The sequence below is a fragment of the Corvus moneduloides genome, chromosome 29, assembly GCF_009650955.1.
Source record: "Corvus moneduloides isolate bCorMon1 chromosome 29, bCorMon1.pri, whole genome shotgun sequence".
NCBI lineage: Eukaryota > Metazoa > Chordata > Aves > Passeriformes > Corvidae > Corvus > Corvus moneduloides.
The window spans coordinates 2,934,221-2,950,317 of NC_045504.1; the positions used below are offsets into that span (position 1 = coordinate 2,934,221).

The 16,097-nt window shown below is 63.7% G+C and overlaps 2 protein-coding genes across 18 annotated transcripts in view; both read right to left on the minus strand.

Moving 5' to 3' along the window:
• Positions 1–650: 650 nt before the first annotated feature.
• On the minus strand, positions 651–11,539 carry RFX5 (regulatory factor X5). Of its 9 annotated transcripts, none has more exons than XM_032093444.1 (13): positions 11,195–11,428; positions 10,433–10,566; positions 10,062–10,095; positions 9,845–9,927; positions 9,441–9,569; positions 9,199–9,315; positions 8,879–8,960; positions 8,431–8,632; positions 7,960–8,057; positions 6,745–7,880; positions 5,614–6,471; positions 4,482–5,574; positions 651–4,442 (listed from the first exon to the last, which is right to left on the minus strand). In XM_032093444.1, exons 2-13 carry the CDS (start codon positions 10,549–10,551, stop codon positions 666–668), a joined length of 7,728 nt encoding a protein of 2,575 aa, XP_031949335.1. In that variant the 5' UTR covers positions 10,552–10,566; positions 11,195–11,428; the 3' UTR covers positions 651–665. The 9 variants fall into 9 exon arrangements, with proteins under 9 accessions (XP_031949335.1, XP_031949336.1, XP_031949337.1 ...); XM_032093445.1 differs by having other exon boundaries at positions 651–2,823; positions 2,929–4,442; positions 4,482–6,471; XM_032093446.1 differs by having other exon boundaries at positions 651–2,784; positions 2,890–4,442; positions 4,482–6,471.
• A 1,238-nt stretch (positions 11,540–12,777) lies between these two features.
• Positions 12,778–16,097, minus strand: part of LOC116436383 (methanethiol oxidase-like) — a 43,153-nt gene continuing 39,833 nt past the window's right edge. For 5 of the 9 annotated variants that reach the window (XM_032093470.1, XM_032093471.1, XM_032093465.1 and 2 more), the window contains 8 exons: positions 15,951–16,071; positions 15,502–15,684; positions 15,001–15,179; positions 14,635–14,713; positions 14,417–14,538; positions 14,249–14,341; positions 13,634–13,752; positions 12,918–13,192 (listed from right to left, as the gene is read on the minus strand). In XM_032093470.1, the coding sequence (XP_031949361.1) occupies positions 13,030–13,192; positions 13,634–13,752; positions 14,249–14,341; positions 14,417–14,538; positions 14,635–14,713; positions 15,001–15,179; positions 15,502–15,684; positions 15,951–16,071 (1,059 nt within the window). In that variant the 3' untranslated portion in view covers positions 12,918–13,029. Of the gene's footprint in view, positions 12,817–12,874; positions 13,193–13,633; positions 13,753–14,248; positions 14,342–14,416; positions 14,539–14,634; positions 14,714–15,000; positions 15,180–15,501; positions 15,685–15,950; positions 16,072–16,097 lie in introns of those variants that run through there. The other 4 variants (XM_032093469.1, XM_032093468.1, XM_032093467.1 and 1 more) reach the window with 4 other exon arrangements.

Below are 16,097 nucleotides of genomic sequence, written 5' to 3' on the forward strand. Positions count from 1 at the left end.
CCCAGGCCCGGCCCGGCGCCGCCTCACGGGGCTGAGGGGCGGCCGCCGCGCCACAGCGCCCCCTGGCGGACCGGCGGCGCGGCGCGGGAAAAGGGGCGGGGTCTTTGGAGCGCCAGGGGGCGGGGCCTATGCGCTTATATGGACATGGGGCGTGGTTTACATGCTAATCTGGTCAATGGGGCGTGGCTTGTGTACATATATGGTGTGTGGGTGTGGCCGCCTGGCGGCTGGGGGCGTGGCCTCGGTACGGAACGAGCCCAAGGCGCCCCGGCGGGTTCCGCGTTTGACGAAAATCGGCGTTTTTGGGGGAAAAATCGCCTCGGTTGTCGCTGTCACCACCCCGGGGGGTCGGGACAGGTTGTCCTCCCCCTTGTCTGTGTCCCCTCCCAGTGCCCCGTGTCCCCTCCCCACTTCCACTGTCCCCTTCCCACTTCCAATGTCCCCTCCTCACTTCCAGTGTCCCCTTCCCATTTCCAGTGTCCCCTTCCCACTTCCAGTGTCCACTTCCCACTCCAGTGTCCCCTTCCCGCTTCCAGTGTCCCCTCCCAGTACCCGTGTCCCCTCCCACTGCCTGTGTCCCCTCCCCACTTCCAGTGTCCCCTCCCAGTGCCCGTGTCCCCTTCCCCGGCTCACAGACAGGACAGCCGCACTGGAGTGACTGGTTTTTACTGGTGCGACGCATGGGACCCCATCCCTGTCCCCGCTCTCGTGTGTCCCTCGCGGTGTCCGGAGCGGGGCTGTCCCTGCGGGTCCCCAAGGGGGGACCCGGCCTTGCTGTGGCCCCGCTGTGCCAGGGCCTCCGGTGTCACCGTGGTGCCCGTCCTGCCATCCCTGATGACGCTGACGCGGGCGGGCGTGATGGGCCTGGAGGGGCTATCCCTGACGGGCACGGTGGCACTGCCACTGCCAGGCCTGTCCCCAGTGCTGCCACTGCCAGGCCTGTCCCCCGTGGTGGCACTGGCCCGGGATGGGCAGTCCCTGACAGGGATGGTGGCACTGCCACTGATAGGTGTGTCCACGATGGGGGGACTGCCACTGCTCATCCTGTCCCCAAGGGTGGCACTGCCCCTGGATGGACAGTCCCTGACAGGGATGGTGGGACTGCCACCGACCGACCTGTCCCCAACAGGGACGGTGGCACTGCCCCTGGATGGGCAGTCCCTGAAGGGGACGGTGGCACTGTCCCTGCCCGGCCAGTCCCTGTCAGAGACGGTGGCACTGTCCCTGGATGGGCACACTCTGATGGGGACGGTGGCACTGTCCCTGCCTGGCCAGTCCCTGTCAGAGATGGTGGCACTGCCACATGCCAGCATGTCCCCGAAGGGGAGGATGGCTCTGCCGGGCACCGCCGAGTCCATGATGGTGGCAGTGACCCTGGGGATGCTGTCCCCAACCAGGACGGTGGCACTGACAAAGACGGGCGTGTCCACGATGGTGGCAGTGCTCAGGGACGGGCTGTCCCTGACCGGAACGGTGACACTGCCCAGGATCCGCCTGTCCATCACAGTGCCACTGAGAGTGACCAGCGCGTCCACGATGGTGGCAGTGCCCCTGGATGGGCAGTCCCTGACGGGGATGGTGGCACTGCCAGCAACCAGGCTGTCCCCAATGATGCCACTGCCCCAGAAGGGGCTGTCCCTGATGGGGACGGTGGCACTGCCAGTGACTGACGTGTCCACGATGGTGGCAGTGCCCCTGGATAGGCTGTCCCTGACGGGGACAGTGGCACTCCCAGTGACCGGCCTGTCCCCAAAAGTGCCACTGTCCCTGGAGGGGCAGTCTCTGGCAGGGACGGTGCCACTGTCGGTGACCAGCCTGTCCTCAGTGGTGCCACTGGGAGTGACCAGCCTGTCCCCGATGGTGCCACCACCACTGACCGGCCTGTCCTCAACAGGGACGGTGGCAGTGCCAGTGACCGGCCTGTCCCTGACAGTGGCACTGCCACCAGCTGAGCTGTCCCTGCCAGGAATGGTGGCACTGCCAGAGACTGGCATGTCCCTTACAGTGCCACTGCCCCTGACCGGTCTGTCCTCAGCGGGGGCAATGCCACTGCCCCTGGACAGGCTGTCCCTAATGGGGACAGTGCCACTGCCCCTGACCGGTCTGTCCTCAACGGGGGCAGTGCCACTGCCCCTGGACGGGCGGTCCCTAATGGGGACAGTGCCACTGCCCCCAGCTGGGCTGTCCCTGACAGGGACAGTGGCACTGCTCCTGCCCGGCCTGTCCCCACTGCCACTGGCCCTGGGTGACCTGTCCCTGATGGGGACAGTGCCACTGGCCCTGGGCGAGTTGTCCCTGACAGGGACAGCGGCACTGCTCCTGCCTGGCCTGTCCCCACTGCCACTGGCCCTGGGTGACCTGTCCCTGACAGGGATGGTGGCACTAGCCCTGCCCGGCCTGTCCCCACTGCCACTGGCCCTTGGTGAGCTGTCCCTGACAGGGACGGTGGCACTGGCCCTGCCCGGCCTGTCCCCAGCGGTGGCACTGCTCCTGGATGAGCTGTCCCTGATGGGGACGGTGGCACTGCTCCCTCCCAGCCTGTCCCCAGTGGTGGCACTGCCCCTGGATGGGCTGTCCTTAACAGGGACGGTGGCACTGCCCCTGACCAGCCTGTCCCCAGCGGTGGCACTGCCCCTGGATGGGCTGTCCTTAACAGGGACGGTGGCACTGCCAGGGACTGGCCTGTCCCCAGCGGTGGCACTGTCCCTGACCGGCCTGTCCCCACTGGCACTGGCCCTGGGTGACCTGTCCTTCATAGGGACAGCGGCACTGCCACCAGCTGAGCTGTCCTTGATGGGGACGGTGCCACTGCCCCTGCCCGGCCTGTCCCTGATGGTGCCACTGCCCCTGCCCAGCCTGTCGTCAGTAGTGCCACTGTCTCTGGGTGACCTGTCCCTGATGGGGACGGTGCCACTGCCCCTGCCCGGCCTGTCCCCAGTGGTGCCACTGCCTCTGCCCAGCCTGTCCCCACTGCCACTGTCTCTGGGTGACCTGTCCCTGAGGGGGACGGTGCCACTGCCCCTGCCCAGCCTGTCCCCAGCGGTGGCACTGTCCCTGCCTGGCCTGTCCCCACTGCCACTGTCTCTGGGTGACCTGTCCCTGATGGGGACGGTGCCACTGCCCCTGCCCAGCCTGTCCCCAGTGGTGCCACTGCCCCTGCCCAGCCTGTCCCCAGCGGTGGCACTGTCCCTGCCTGGCCTGTCCCCAGTGCCACTGTCTCTGGGTGACCTGTCCCTGATGGGGACAGTGCCACTGCCCCTGCCCAGCCTGTCCCCAGTGGCAGGGGCCCTGGGTGAGCTGTCCCTGACAGGGACGGTGGCACCGCTCCTGCCTGGCCTGTCCCCAGTGCTGGCACTGTCTCTAGCTGGGCTGTCCCTAACAGGGACAGTGGCACTGCCCCTGCCTGGCCTGTCCCCAGTGGTGGCACTGCTCCTGACTGGCCTGTCCCCACTGCCACTGGTCCTAGGTGACCTGTCCCTGATGGGGACACTGCCACTGCCTCTGACCAGCCTGTCCCCAGCGGTGGCACTGCCCCAGGATGAGCTGTCCTTGACAGGGACGGCGCCACTGCCCCTGACCAGCCTGTCCCCAGTGGTGGCACTGCTCCTGGCTGCGCTGTCCTTAACAGGGACAGTGGCACTGCCAGTGACCGGCCTGTCCCCAGTGCCACTGGCCCTGGGTGAGCTGTCCTTACTAGGGACAGTGGCACTGTCCCCAGCTGGACTGTCCTTAACAGGGATGGTGGCACTGCCAGGGACTGTCTTGTCCCTGACAGGGGCAGTGGCACTGCCCCTTGATGAGCTGTCCTTAATGGAGACAGTGCCACTGCCACCAGCTGGGCTGTCCCTGACAGGGCCAGTGGCACTCCTGGTGACCGGCCTGTCCCCACTGGTGCCAGTGCCCCTGGCTGTGCTGTCCTTAACAGGGATGGTGGCACTGCCAGTGACTGGCTTGTCCCTGACTGGGGCACTGCCACTGCCACCAGCCGGGCTGGCCCTGATGGGGACAGTGGCACTCCTGGTGACCGGCCTGTCCCCAGAGGTGCCACTGGCCCTGGAGGGGCCATCCCTGACAGGGACAGTGGCACTGCCAGTGACCGGCCTGTCCCCAGTGTCACTGCCCCGGGATGAGCTGTCCTTGACAGGGACAGTGGCAGTGCCACTCACCAGCTTGTCCCTGACTGGGACAGTGGCACTGCCACCAGCTCGGCTGTCCCTGACAGGGCCAGTGGCACTCCTGGTGACCGGCCTGTCCCCAGTGGTGCCACTGCCCCTGGCTGGACTGTCCTTGACAGGGATGGTGCCACTGCTGCCAGCTGTGGGGACAGTGGTACTCCTAGTGATTGGTCTGTCCCCAGTGGCCCTGGAGGGGCCGTCCCTGGCAGGGACAGTGGCACTGCCAGTGACCGGCCTGTCCCCAGTGCCACTTCCCCTGGGTGAGCTATCCTTGACAGGGACAGTGGCAGTGCCCCGGGATGAGCTGTCCTTGACAGGGATGGTGGCACCACTGACTGGCCTGTCCCCAGTGGTGGCACTGCCCCGGGATGGGCTGTCCTTGACAGGGACAGTGCCACTGCCACCAGCACTCCTAGTGACTGGCCTGTCCCCAGTGCCACTGCCCCGGGATGAGCTGTCCTTAATAGGGACAGTGCCACTGCCCCTGGCTGGACTGTCCTTGATGGGGACGGTGCCACTGCCACCAGCCGTGGGGACAGTGGCACTCCTAGTGACCGGCCTGTCCCCAGTGGTGCTACTGGCCCTGGAGGGACTGTCCTTACCAGGGACAGTGGCACTGCCAGTGACCAGCTTGTCCTTGACAGGGATGGTGGCACTGCCAGTGACAGGCCTGTCCCCAGTGGTGGCACTGCCCCTGGATTGACTGTCCCTGACTGGGGCACTGCCACTGCCACCAGCCGGGCTCTCCCTGATGGGAATGGTGGCACTCCTGGTGACCGGCCTGTCCCCAGAGGTGCCACTGCCCCTGGAGGGGCTGTCCTTAACAGGGACAGTGGCACTGCCAGTGACCGGCCTGTCCCCAGTGCCACTGGCCCTGGGTGAGCTGTCCTTGACTGGGACAGTGGCACTGCCACCAGCTCGGCTGTCCCTGACAGGGCCAGTGGCACTCCTGGTGACCGGCCTGTCCCCTGTGCTGCCACTGCCCCTGGAGGGGCCGTCCCTGACAGGGACAGTGGCACTGCCAGTGATGGACCTGTCCTCGATGACACTGGCCCTGGGTGAGCTTTCCTTGATGGTGGCACTGCCAGTGACGGGCCTGTCCCCAGCGGTGGCACTGCCAGTGACCGGCCTGTCCCCAGTGTCACTGCCCCGGGATGAGCCGTCCTTGACAGCGATGGTGGCACTGCCAATGTCTGGCTTGTCCGTCACAGGGATGGTGGCACTGACAGTGACTGGCTTGTCCCTGATAGGGACACTGGCACTGCCAGCACCTGGAGAGCCACCACTGGGGATGGTGGCACTGCCACTGACCAGGCTGTCCCTACAGGGGACGGTGGCACCGTCATTGACCGGACTGTCCCTAACGGGGAGGGTGGCACTGTCATTGACTGTGCTGTCCCTAAGGGAGATGGTGGCACTGTCCCCAGCTGGGCTGTCCCTCGGGGGGACAGTGGCACCGTCACTGACCGTGCTGTCCATCGGGGGAATGGTGGCACTGTCCCCAGCCGGGCTGTCCCTAATGGGGACAGTGGCACCGTCATTGACTGTGCTGTCCCTCGGGGGAACGGTGGCACTGTCATTGACCAGACTGTCCCTAATGGGGACAGTGGCACTTTCCACAGCCGGGCTGTCCCTCAGGGGGACAGCGGCACCATCATTGACCGGACTGTCCCTATTGGGGACAGTGGCACTGTCATTGACCGGACTGTCCCTAACGGGGATGGTGGCACTGTCATTGACTGTGCTGTCCCTCAGGGGAATGGTGGCACTGCCACTGACCGTGCTGTCCCTAACAGGGACGGTGGCACTGTCCCCAGCTGGACTGTCCCTAAGGGGGACAGTGGCACCATCATTGACTGTGCTGTCCCTAATGGGGATGGTGGCACTGTCATTGACTGTGCTGTCCCTCGGGGGAATGGTGGCACTGTCCCCAGCTGGGCTGTCCCTGTGGGAGATGGTGGCACTGCCACTGACCGTGCTGTCCCTAACGGGGACGGTGGCACCGTCATTGACCGTGCTGTCCCTAACAGGGACGGTGGCACTGTCCCCAGCTGGACTGTCCCTAACGGGGACGGTGGCACTGCCACTGACTGTGCTGTCCCTAAGGGAGATGGTGGCACTGTCCCCAGCTGGGCTGTCCCTCGGGGGGACAGTGGCACCGTTACTGACCGTGCTGTCCATCGGGGGAATGGTGGCACTGTCCCCAGCCGGGCTGTCCCTAAGGGGGATGGTGGCACTGTCCCCAGCTGGGCTGTCCCTAAGGGGGATGGTGGCACCGTCATTGACCGTGCTGTCCATCGGGGGAATGGTGGCACTGTCCCCAGCTGGGCTGTCCCTCAGGGGGACAGTGGCACCGTCATTGGCCGTGCTGTCCCTCGGGGGAACGGTGGCACTGCCACTGACCGGACTGTCCCTAATGGGGACGGTGGCACCGTCATTGACTGTGCTGTCCCTAACGGGGAAGGTGGCACTGTCATTGACTGTGCTGTCCCTAACGGGGAAGGTGGCACCGTCATTGACTGTGCTGTCCCTAACGGGGAAGGTGGCACTGTCATTGACTGTGCTGTCCCTAAGGGAGATGGTGGCACTGCCACTGACTGGACTGTCCCTAACAGGGATGGTGGCACTGTCATTGACCGTGCTGTCCCTAACGGGGACAGTGGCATTGTCATTGACTGTGCTGTCCCTAATGGGGAGGGTGGCACTGTCATTGACTCTGCTGTCCCTAACGGGGACGGTGGCATTGTCATTGACTCTGCTGTCCCTAACGGGGACGGTGGCACCGTCATTGACTGTGCTGTCCCTAACGGGGAGGGTGGCACCGTCACTGACCGTGCTGTCCCTAACAGGGACGGTGGCACTGTCCCCAGCTGGACTGTCCCTCGGGGGGACAGTGGCACTGCCATTGACCATGCTGTCCCTAATGGGGACAGTAGCACTACCACTGACAGGGCCGTCCCCACCAGCCACCGTGTCACTGTCAACGTCCATCCTGTCCCCACCAGCCACCGTGTCACTGTCCACCTCCATCCTGTCCCCATCACCCTCAGCAGCACTGCCAGCGACCCCCCTGTCCCCACCCGGCACAGTGGCACTGCCACCCCCGGGCGACCCCCCAGCAGGAGACCCCCGTGGGGGCGACTCCCCGCCCTCGTCCCCCTTGGGGACATCCCCGTCCTCGGGTGACCCCGCCGCGTCCTCCGGCCTCTTCCGGGGCCTCCCTCGCCGCCTCTTGTGCGCGGCCCCTTCCCCTCCTCCCTCCAGGGGCCGCTTGGTGGCCTTGGCGCGCTGTCCCTCGCTGTCCCCTCCCGCCCGGGCGCTGCCGGGGGTCTCGGCCGCGGGGACCCCCACGCCGGGCAGCAGCACGTTGAGCACGGGGATGGCCGCGGGGGGACTCAGCAGCCCCGCGGGGCCGGCGGCGCCCGGGGCCAGCGCGGTGCCCACGGGCAGGGGCAGAGCCACCTTGACCGTGCCGCCCAGCGGCGCCGCGGTCAGTTTGGGCACCAGCACCGGAGGGGACGAGCGCACGGGGGTGGCGCCGGGGGCCGGGGGTCGCTCCGAGGGGGGGATGCGGGGCAGCAGCAGAGGCAGGCGGGCGACCAGGGCGTTCACCTGGGGGCTGCTGGCCGGCCGGGGGGGCTCCGGGGGCTTCTTCTTCTCCGGCCGCGGCTGGACATTGGCTTTGGGGACAGCGTCCTTCTTGGCCTGCGGGGAGGGAGGTGGCATTGGGACGCGGGCACCCCTGAGTGATCCCCTGGCTCGGGATGGGGGAAGGGGGTCTCACCTGCTCCTGGCTCCGGTCACTGCTGTCCGAGGGGTCCAGGCCGTTCTTCTTGGGGGCTGAGGGTGGCCGAGTGTCCTGGGGGGGCTTGTCCGTGTTTTCTGTGGGAGGAGGGGAAGTGACCGGGGTGGCAGGGGACAGTGGGGGTGGGAGGGGACACGGGGAGTGGGACACTGAAAGTGGGAGGGTGACATGGCAAGTGGGAAGGGGACACCGCCAAGGGGGAGGACAACCCGACCCCCCGGGGTGGTGACAGTGACAACCGAGGCGATTTTTCCCCCAAAAACGCCGATTTTCGTTAAACACGGAACCCGCGGGGGCGCCTTGGGCTCGTTCCGTACCGAGACTACACCCCCGTGCCATACACGTACACACGCCGTGCCCCCTCACCCACATTCAGGGAGAGCCCACGCTCCTCAGGATGGTGCCGGGGACCCCCGCGGGTGACAACGAGCCCAGGCTCCCCCGGCGCACCTGAGACCACCATGGCCATGACGAGGTCGGCGTGGGCGGAGCGGGAGCTGATGATGTGCTGCTGCAGCAGGAACTGCGCCACCTCCACGATGTTGTTGAAGGAGCGCTTGAGGATCTTCTCGGCCCAGTCGCAGGTCAGGGCGCAGGCGGCCTCCATCACCTCGCTGCTGTAGGACTGCACCAGCTCGGCCAGCTCCGACTGCTGCCGAGGGACGGACGGCGCGGTGAGATCGGGGAAGGGGTGGCGGGGACAGGAGGAGGCCGTGGAGCAGAGCAGGACAACGGGATGAGCCCCCGGGAAAGGACAGGACTCCAGGATGGGCACGGGAGGTCACGGGGCAGGACACCCCTCCTCCCCCATCCCTTCAATGTCTCCATCCCATCCCTCCGTCCCTCCTTTGGGTCGTTATCCCACCATAGCTCAGCCACGGAAGTCCGGAGCACTCACGGTCTCGGTCACTTTGAGGTCCAGGCTGGGCAGGGGAGGAAGGCTGACCACGGTCTTCCTCCGGATCCCACCGTAGCAGTACGTTGGGAAGAGTCAAGGATTCTTCCCGAGCCCAAAAAACCGCGAACCGACCCATCAGGAGGAGATCCATGGGGCAGAGCAGGACACCGGGATGAGCCCATGGAAAAGGACAGGACGTCGGGATGGGGACAGGAGGAGGGTCATGGAGCAGGACACTGGAGGTTCAGGAATGGGAAAAAACAGGAAAAACTGGGAAAAACAATGGCTGCCACCACAAATTCCATCACAGGGAAGGATATTTGGATTGTCCTCGGCCTCCCAGGCGCCGCGCTTTGATATTTGGGAAGATTTCCCGGATGATCTTCCCGAAATTGGCCGTGCTCAGCGGGCGGCAGCCGAGGTTGTCGCAGTAGCGCCTGCGGGGAGGGACAAAAGGAGCCATTCCCAGGATAGTCCCGAGGAATTCTGGACATTCCCGGAATTCCAGGGCAGGGGGCTCCCCCAGGGACATGGGGACAGCAGGGCAGGGTCCCGGGCTCACTTGTAGGCGTCGTAGACGTCCTGCTTGGGCAGGCAGGTGTCCGTGTGCTCCTCCAGGTGGTTGCGGATCCAGCTGCAGGCGTGCATGTGCTCGGCCGTGCCCAGCGAGCTCAGCTCCAGGGAGCTGCTGCTGTTCCCCGGGACACGGGCGTTCCGGAGGCGCGGGAGAGGCAGCGGGAGGGAGGAGAGGCCATTGTCACCCTTGTGCCAGCTCCATCCTGAGCCATCCCTGCCCCACCTCCATCCTCGTCCCAGCTCCATCCTGAGCCATCCCTGCCCCACCTCCATCCTCGTCCCAGCTCCATCCTGAGCCATCCCTGCCCCACCTCCATCCTCGTCCCATCCCATCCCAACATCCCCATCCCATCCCATCCCATGGATCCCATCCCATGGATCCCACCCCACCTCTTCTCGCCCAGGCTGGGCCCCGAGGGCAGCTGCAGGTACAGGTAGAGTTTGTCGCTGTCCGAGAACTTCTGCACATCTTGCTGCGCTCCCAGGGGCCGCGGGGTCAGCGGGAAGGGACGGGGGACACGGAAAAGGTTAAGGATCCATCAGGAGCAGTGCCCAGGGTGATCCTGGGATCAGCCAGGAGAGGTGGGAATTCCATGGAAACACTCACCAGGATGGAGTCCACCTTGCTCTGCACGGATTTGCTGCGTGGGATGGAGACCGCGAGTCAGGGACGATCCCAAAAATCCTGGGATCTCAGTTCCAGATCTTCCCGAGGCTCCCGAGGTCCTTCCAGACCCCACATTCCAGGGCTCCCAGCCCTTTCCCAAGCCCACATCCCATGGGATGGATCCCACGGGATCCCGGCATGCCAGGGAAGCACTGGGCTGGTTTGGCACCCGAAACAGGCACCTCTGCCCTCCCGTGTCCCCTGTCCCCATCTTTCATCCCTTCGGTGCCCAGGGGCTCCAAATTCCCAAACTCCATCCCATGAGCCCCACGTGGGGAGCTCCGAAGGGATTCCCGGGGCGCTGCCCTTACGAGATGTTGCCCCGGAGCTCCTGGAGCAGCGTGCTGGACTCGGTGGCACTGCCCCGGGCACTGCCGGGCGACAAAGTGCCCTTCCTGCCACCTCGGGCACCCAGCTCCTCGTCAGCCATGGCAGCTGTGGCCTGCTGGGAAGAGAAAAAACGGGAATTTTACCTAAAAACGGGAATAAATCCCGTTATGGACGTGTGGTCACGGACACGAGCCACGGGTGGCCACGGAAATGGGACAGGGACATCTCCAGTGACCCTGGCAGGGTCGGGGTGTTGGGGACACCAGGACAGGGGGTCCCCAGGAAGGTGGGGCCATGGGACGGCAGGACAGGGGCTCCTCAGGGACATGGGGCACCAGGGAGGAGCAGATCCCGGCGGACAGGGAGCCGTGGGACACCGGGAAGAGACCCCCGGGGCCATGGGGACAGCGGGAGGAGACCCCCGGGGACAGAGGCACACGGGGACATGTGGCCGTGGGACACCAGGAAGGAGCAGATCCCGGGGGACAGGAGGCCGTGGGACACCAGGAAGCGATCCCCGGGGCCCCGGGGCCACCAGGAAGCGATCCCCGGGGCCACCGCCACCCTCCGCGCCCCTCCCCGCGGCCCGGCGGCCCCGGCCCGGCGCGACCCCCGCGCTCCGGACCCGCGGCGGCACCGGCGGCCGGGACCCCCTCCCGCGGCCGGGCCCGGGGTGTCCCCGGGGTGTCCCCGGGGTGTCCCCAGCCCTGTCCCCACGCCCCCCCCATCGGCCCCGCACCCACCTGGTCCCGTCCTGCTCGGGGGGTCCCGGAGGGGGGGGAGGGGAGGGGTCCCGCCACGTGCCCCGCGCCCCCCGCGCGAACCGAAAGTGGACGCGCCCCGCGCTCGCCCCGCGCGGCCCCTTCTTTTTTCTGATTGGCTGCGGCGCCGCTGGTCTGCCCGGATACGGCCGCGCCCGCGGTCGTGATTGGCTGAGCCCGCCCCCCGCCCCCCCCGGCCGGGGGTGAGCGCCCGGATGCGGCGGGGCGGGAGGGGCTGAAATCTGCCTGGCAACAGCGATCTGATTGGCTGGGGCGGGCGGCGCGAGGGGAGACGGGTGTGCGGTGAGTGTGCAAACGGGCGGGGGAGGGCGGTCACGTGGGTGCGAGTGTGCAACGGGCGTGTCACGTGCGTGCGTCACGTGCGTGTGCAACGGGCGGGGTGAGTGTGCAAGGGGGTCACGTGGGGGAGGTCACGTGGGGGGTGTGCAAGGGGGCGATGTGAGTGTGCGATGGGTGTGACGTGTGCGGGTGAGTGTGCAAGGGGGCGATGTGAGTGTGCGATGGGTGTGACGTGTGCGGGTGAGTGTGCAAGGGGGCGATGTGAGTGTGCGATGGGTGTGACGTGTGTGGGTGAGTGTGCAAGGGGCGATGTGAGTGTGCGATGGGTGTGACGTGTGTGGGTGAGTGTGCAAGGGGCGATGTGAGTGTGCGATGGGTGTGACACGCGTGCGAGTCACCCGCGTGTGCGTGCGCGGGCAAGGCGCGTGCAAGGAGAGCTGTGGAGCAGGAAAAGGAAGGATCCCTTTGGATTTATTTCATCCCGCGGGTCACGCATATTCCCAACTCCTGGAATTCCCGAATTCCCAAACCCCAAATTCCCCCATTCCCAAATCCCGGGGGTCTCACGCCGATGTCGGAGGTGCAATCCCCGCATTCCCGAATCCCCGCATTCCCGAATTCCCGGTCAGACCCAGATGTCGGAGGTGCAATCCCCGCATTCCCGAATTCCCGCATTCCCGAATTCCCGGTTAGACCCAGATGTCGGAGGTGCAATCCCCGCATTCCCGAATCCCCGCATTCCCGAATTCCCGGTCAGACCCAGATGTCGGAGGTGCAATCCCCGCATTCCCGAATTCCCGCATTCCCGAATTCCCGGTTAGACCCAGATGTCGGAGGTGCAATCCCCGCATTCCCGAATTCCCGCATTCCCGAATTCCCGGTTAGACCCAGATGTCGGAGGTGCAATCCCTGCATTCCCGAATTCCCGCATTCCCGAATTCCCGGTCAGACCCAGATGTCGGAGGTGCAATCCCCGCATTCCCGAATTCCCGCATTCCCGAATTCCCGGTCAGACCCAGATGTCGGAGGTGCAATCCCTGCATTCCCGAATTCCCGCATTCCCGAATTCCCGGTCAGACCCAGATGTCGGAGGTGCAATCCCCGCATTCCCGAATCCCCGCATTCCCGAATTCCCGGTTAGACCCAGATGTCGGAGGTGCAATCCCTGCATTCCCGAATTCCCGCATTCCCGAATTCCCGGTCAGACCCAGATGTCGGAGGTGCAATCCTCGCATTCCCGAATCCCCGCATTCCCGAATTCCCAGTCAGACCCAGATGTCGGAGGTGCAATCCCCGCATTCCCGAATTCCCGGTTAGACCCAGATGTCGGAGGTGCAATCCCCGCATTCCCGAATCCCGCATTCCCGAATTCCCGAATTTCCTGGGATCAGAGCCAGATGTCGGAGGTGCAATCCCCGCATTCCCGAATTCCCGCATTCCCGAATTCCCGGTCAGAGCCAGATGTCGGAGGTGCAATCCCCGCATTCCCGAATCCCGAACTCCCGAATTTCCTGGGATCAGAGCCAGATGTCGGAGGTGCAGTCCCCCCCCGGGTAGCGCATCTCGTGCGCCAGGCAGGGCCCGCCCGGCTCCTTCCCGAAATCCACCAGGAATTTGGGATTCACGCTCAGCCCGCCCCGCTCCGTGTCCACGTCCAGCTGCAGCATCACGGCCCCGTCCCTGCAGGACAGGTGGGGACACCGAGACCGCTTCATTAGTCACTAATAGTCGTTAATTATTAGTTATTAATTACTCGTTATTAAGTATTTGTTCTTAATTATTAATCGTTGTTAATTATTATTAATTTCTTGCTGATTAATAATTTTATAATAATTTGTTAATAATTTGTTAATTATTTAGTAATTATTTGTTGATTGTTTATTGTCTGTTTATTATTACTACTTATCATTTATTTTCTATTATTTCTTATTAATTCTTCACTATTTATCATCATAATTATTAATTATTATTTATATTAATAATTGTCTGATATTTGTTGTCTATTGTTTATTATTCAGTATTTAGTAATTATTTAGTAATTATTCAGTATTTACTTGTTGCTTACTATTAATTGCTAGTTAATGCCAATGCTTTATTAATTGGCAATTAGCGGTTCCTGACCTGATGAGCTCGGGGTAGAACTGCCGGTCCCAGGCGCTGAACAGGGACGTGCTCACGTAGAGCCTCCTCCCGTCCAGGCTCAGCTGCAGCATCTGCGGACCCCCGGGAATCTTCTTTCCCTGGAATCGCGGGGGAAATTCCGGATGGGGCCGGACACGCGGAGATCCCGCCCGGATCCAGGGCTGTGCCCGGCCAGGGGGACGGAGCCGATCCCGGGGTGGGATTTGGGAAGGACAGAGCCGATCCCAAAGGGGGATTTGGGAAGGACGGAGCTGATCCCAGAGCGGGATTTGGGAAGGATGAAGCCAATCCCAAAGGGGGATTTGGGAAGGATGGAGCTGATCCCAAAGGGGGATTTGGGATGGGAAGAACGGAGCTGATCCCAAAGCGGGATTTGGGAAGGACGGAGCTGATCCCAAAGCGGGATTTGGGAAGGACGGAGCCGATCCCGGGGTGGGATTTGGGAAGGACGGAGCCGATCCCGGGGTGGGATTTGGGAAGAACGGAGCTGATCCCAAAGGGGGATTTGGGAAGGACGGAGCCGATCCCGGGGTGGGATTTGGGAAGGACGGAGCCGATCCCAAGGCGGAGTTCTGGGATGATTTCGGGACCCACCTGGATGACGAAGGGCTCCGGTTGGCTCTGCAGCTCCTCATCCTCACACACCCTCACCGGCCCTCCCTTGGTGATGCTGCCACCCAAAAACACCTGCAGGACACCGAATGCTCAACCGATCCCAAAAATCCCGTGGAGAACCCACCGGAATTCCAGCTGGAGCCTCACCTGGCCCACGAGTTTGGGCCGCCGCGTGTCGGAGATGTCGTACTGCCGGACGTCGCCGTGGATCCAGTTGCTGAAGTACAGGAATCTGTCGTCCAGGGAGATCAGGATGTCCGTGATGAATCCTTGGGGAAGGAATTACGGAGCTGAACGGTCCCGCGGCAGATCCCGGGAACGATCCCGACGCCGGGAATGATCCCGAGCCCTGGGAATGCGCCCACCTGGCATCTCCGGGAGGAGCCAGCCCTCCACCTTCTTGCTGGGCACCTGGATCACCTTCTCGGCCGCCCAATCGCCGCGCTGTGGGACCAGAGGGTGGGGCAGGACCTCGGGATGGGATCCCACCACCCGAAATCCCTCAGGATCCTCATCCAGACCCAGATCCACAGGGAATGAGGGCTCTGGGATGCTTGGGAGGGCTTTGGGAGCCAAAACCGTTGAATTTTCCAGCTGTTTTGGTGGAAAACACTCCTAGTCCTCCTCACCCCATTGGGCACAACGACCCCTGAGGCGAATATTCCCAGGAAGTTCTAAATCCACTAAAAACGGAACCATTCCAGCCCCAAATTCCCGGGAATCGGGGGTACCTCGGTCTTGTAGAAGCGGTGGATGGCGCTGCTGATGGTGCAGCCCACGAAGCCCTCGGAGGCGTTGGGGTTGTGGAGGAAGCGGATTTCCAACGGAGCCGAATCCTCGCCCACGTCGATGGCCTGGATGTACCTGTGGGTGCTCCAGTCCCACACGTTGAGCCGGCGTCCGTAACGCCCTGGGAAGGGCAAAACGTGGGAATTTGGGGGAATTTCTGGAGGTTGAGGTGGGTGGGATCCAGGTCCAGGTGGGACTGGACGGGGCTTGAAGGTTCCTTCCATCCCAAACCATTCCAGGATTCCCTGGGCTGGCTCAGATGGGATTTTAGGGATAAATCCTTCCCTGGCCCAGGTTATCCCATGGATTCCCCATCCCTGGAATTATCCAAAAAATTCTGTCTATCCCGGACAGACGAGACCCCACGGCCTCTGCGGGGACACGGAACCCAAATTCAAATTCAGCTTTGTGGCTTTCCGGAATATTCCAAGGCGTTCCCTGACCTTTGCCGAGGTCGTTGGGATCGAATCCGTATCCCAGGACTTTGGGAATGCCCCACTCGGTGCTGATGAGGACGTTGTGCCGGGGCTGGTACCAGAAGTCGTAGCCCATGGGGGGAGCCTCCTCCCCCTTCTCCCAGGTGCCCTTGACCTCGAAGGTCTCGGCGTCCAGCAGGATGAATCCCCCTGATTCCCAAAAAAACCAAAAATTCCCAGGAAGTCGTCCCGGTTAATGTTTGTGTGGGTTAAAAACCAGGCGCTTTGAGGAGTCCGAAATTCCACCATTCCCAGCCCTGCTCCCACCAGGCTCCTCCAAACCCCCAGCGTTCCCCAAATCCTCCTTCCCGAGCTCCATTGGAGGCCTGGGTGGAGCCTCCAAGTGGGAATGTGGGACAATTCCTCTGGGGCGATTCCCGATGTCCCGGCCCCTTTTCCATGGGAATTTGGGATACCTTTCCCGTTTCCAGCCGGGTCTCCCAAGGTGCTGATCATGACCTCTCCGCTTCCCAGGCAGTGGGAGGTGTGGGGGTATCCCAGGCCGCACTTCCAGAACACATCCTCGGGATTCACCACCTGGAAAAACATCCCAAATCCCGTTT

Excerpts from the sequence above, each read along its gene's own strand:
- RFX5 (XM_032093448.1), bottom strand. The coding sequence starts at position 10,551 with ATGGCTGACGAGGAGCTGGGTGCCCGAGGTGGCAGGAAGGGCACTTTG. Across the intron at positions 9,928-10,061 it reads GCAAGGTGGACTCCATCCTG|CAAGATGTGCAGAAGTTCTC; the intron begins GTGAGTGTTTCC and ends CTGGGAGCGCAG. Across the intron at positions 8,633-8,878 it reads ACCTCAAAGTGACCGAGACC|CAGTCGGAGCTGGCCGAGCT; the intron begins GTGAGTGCTCCG and ends GTCCCTCGGCAG.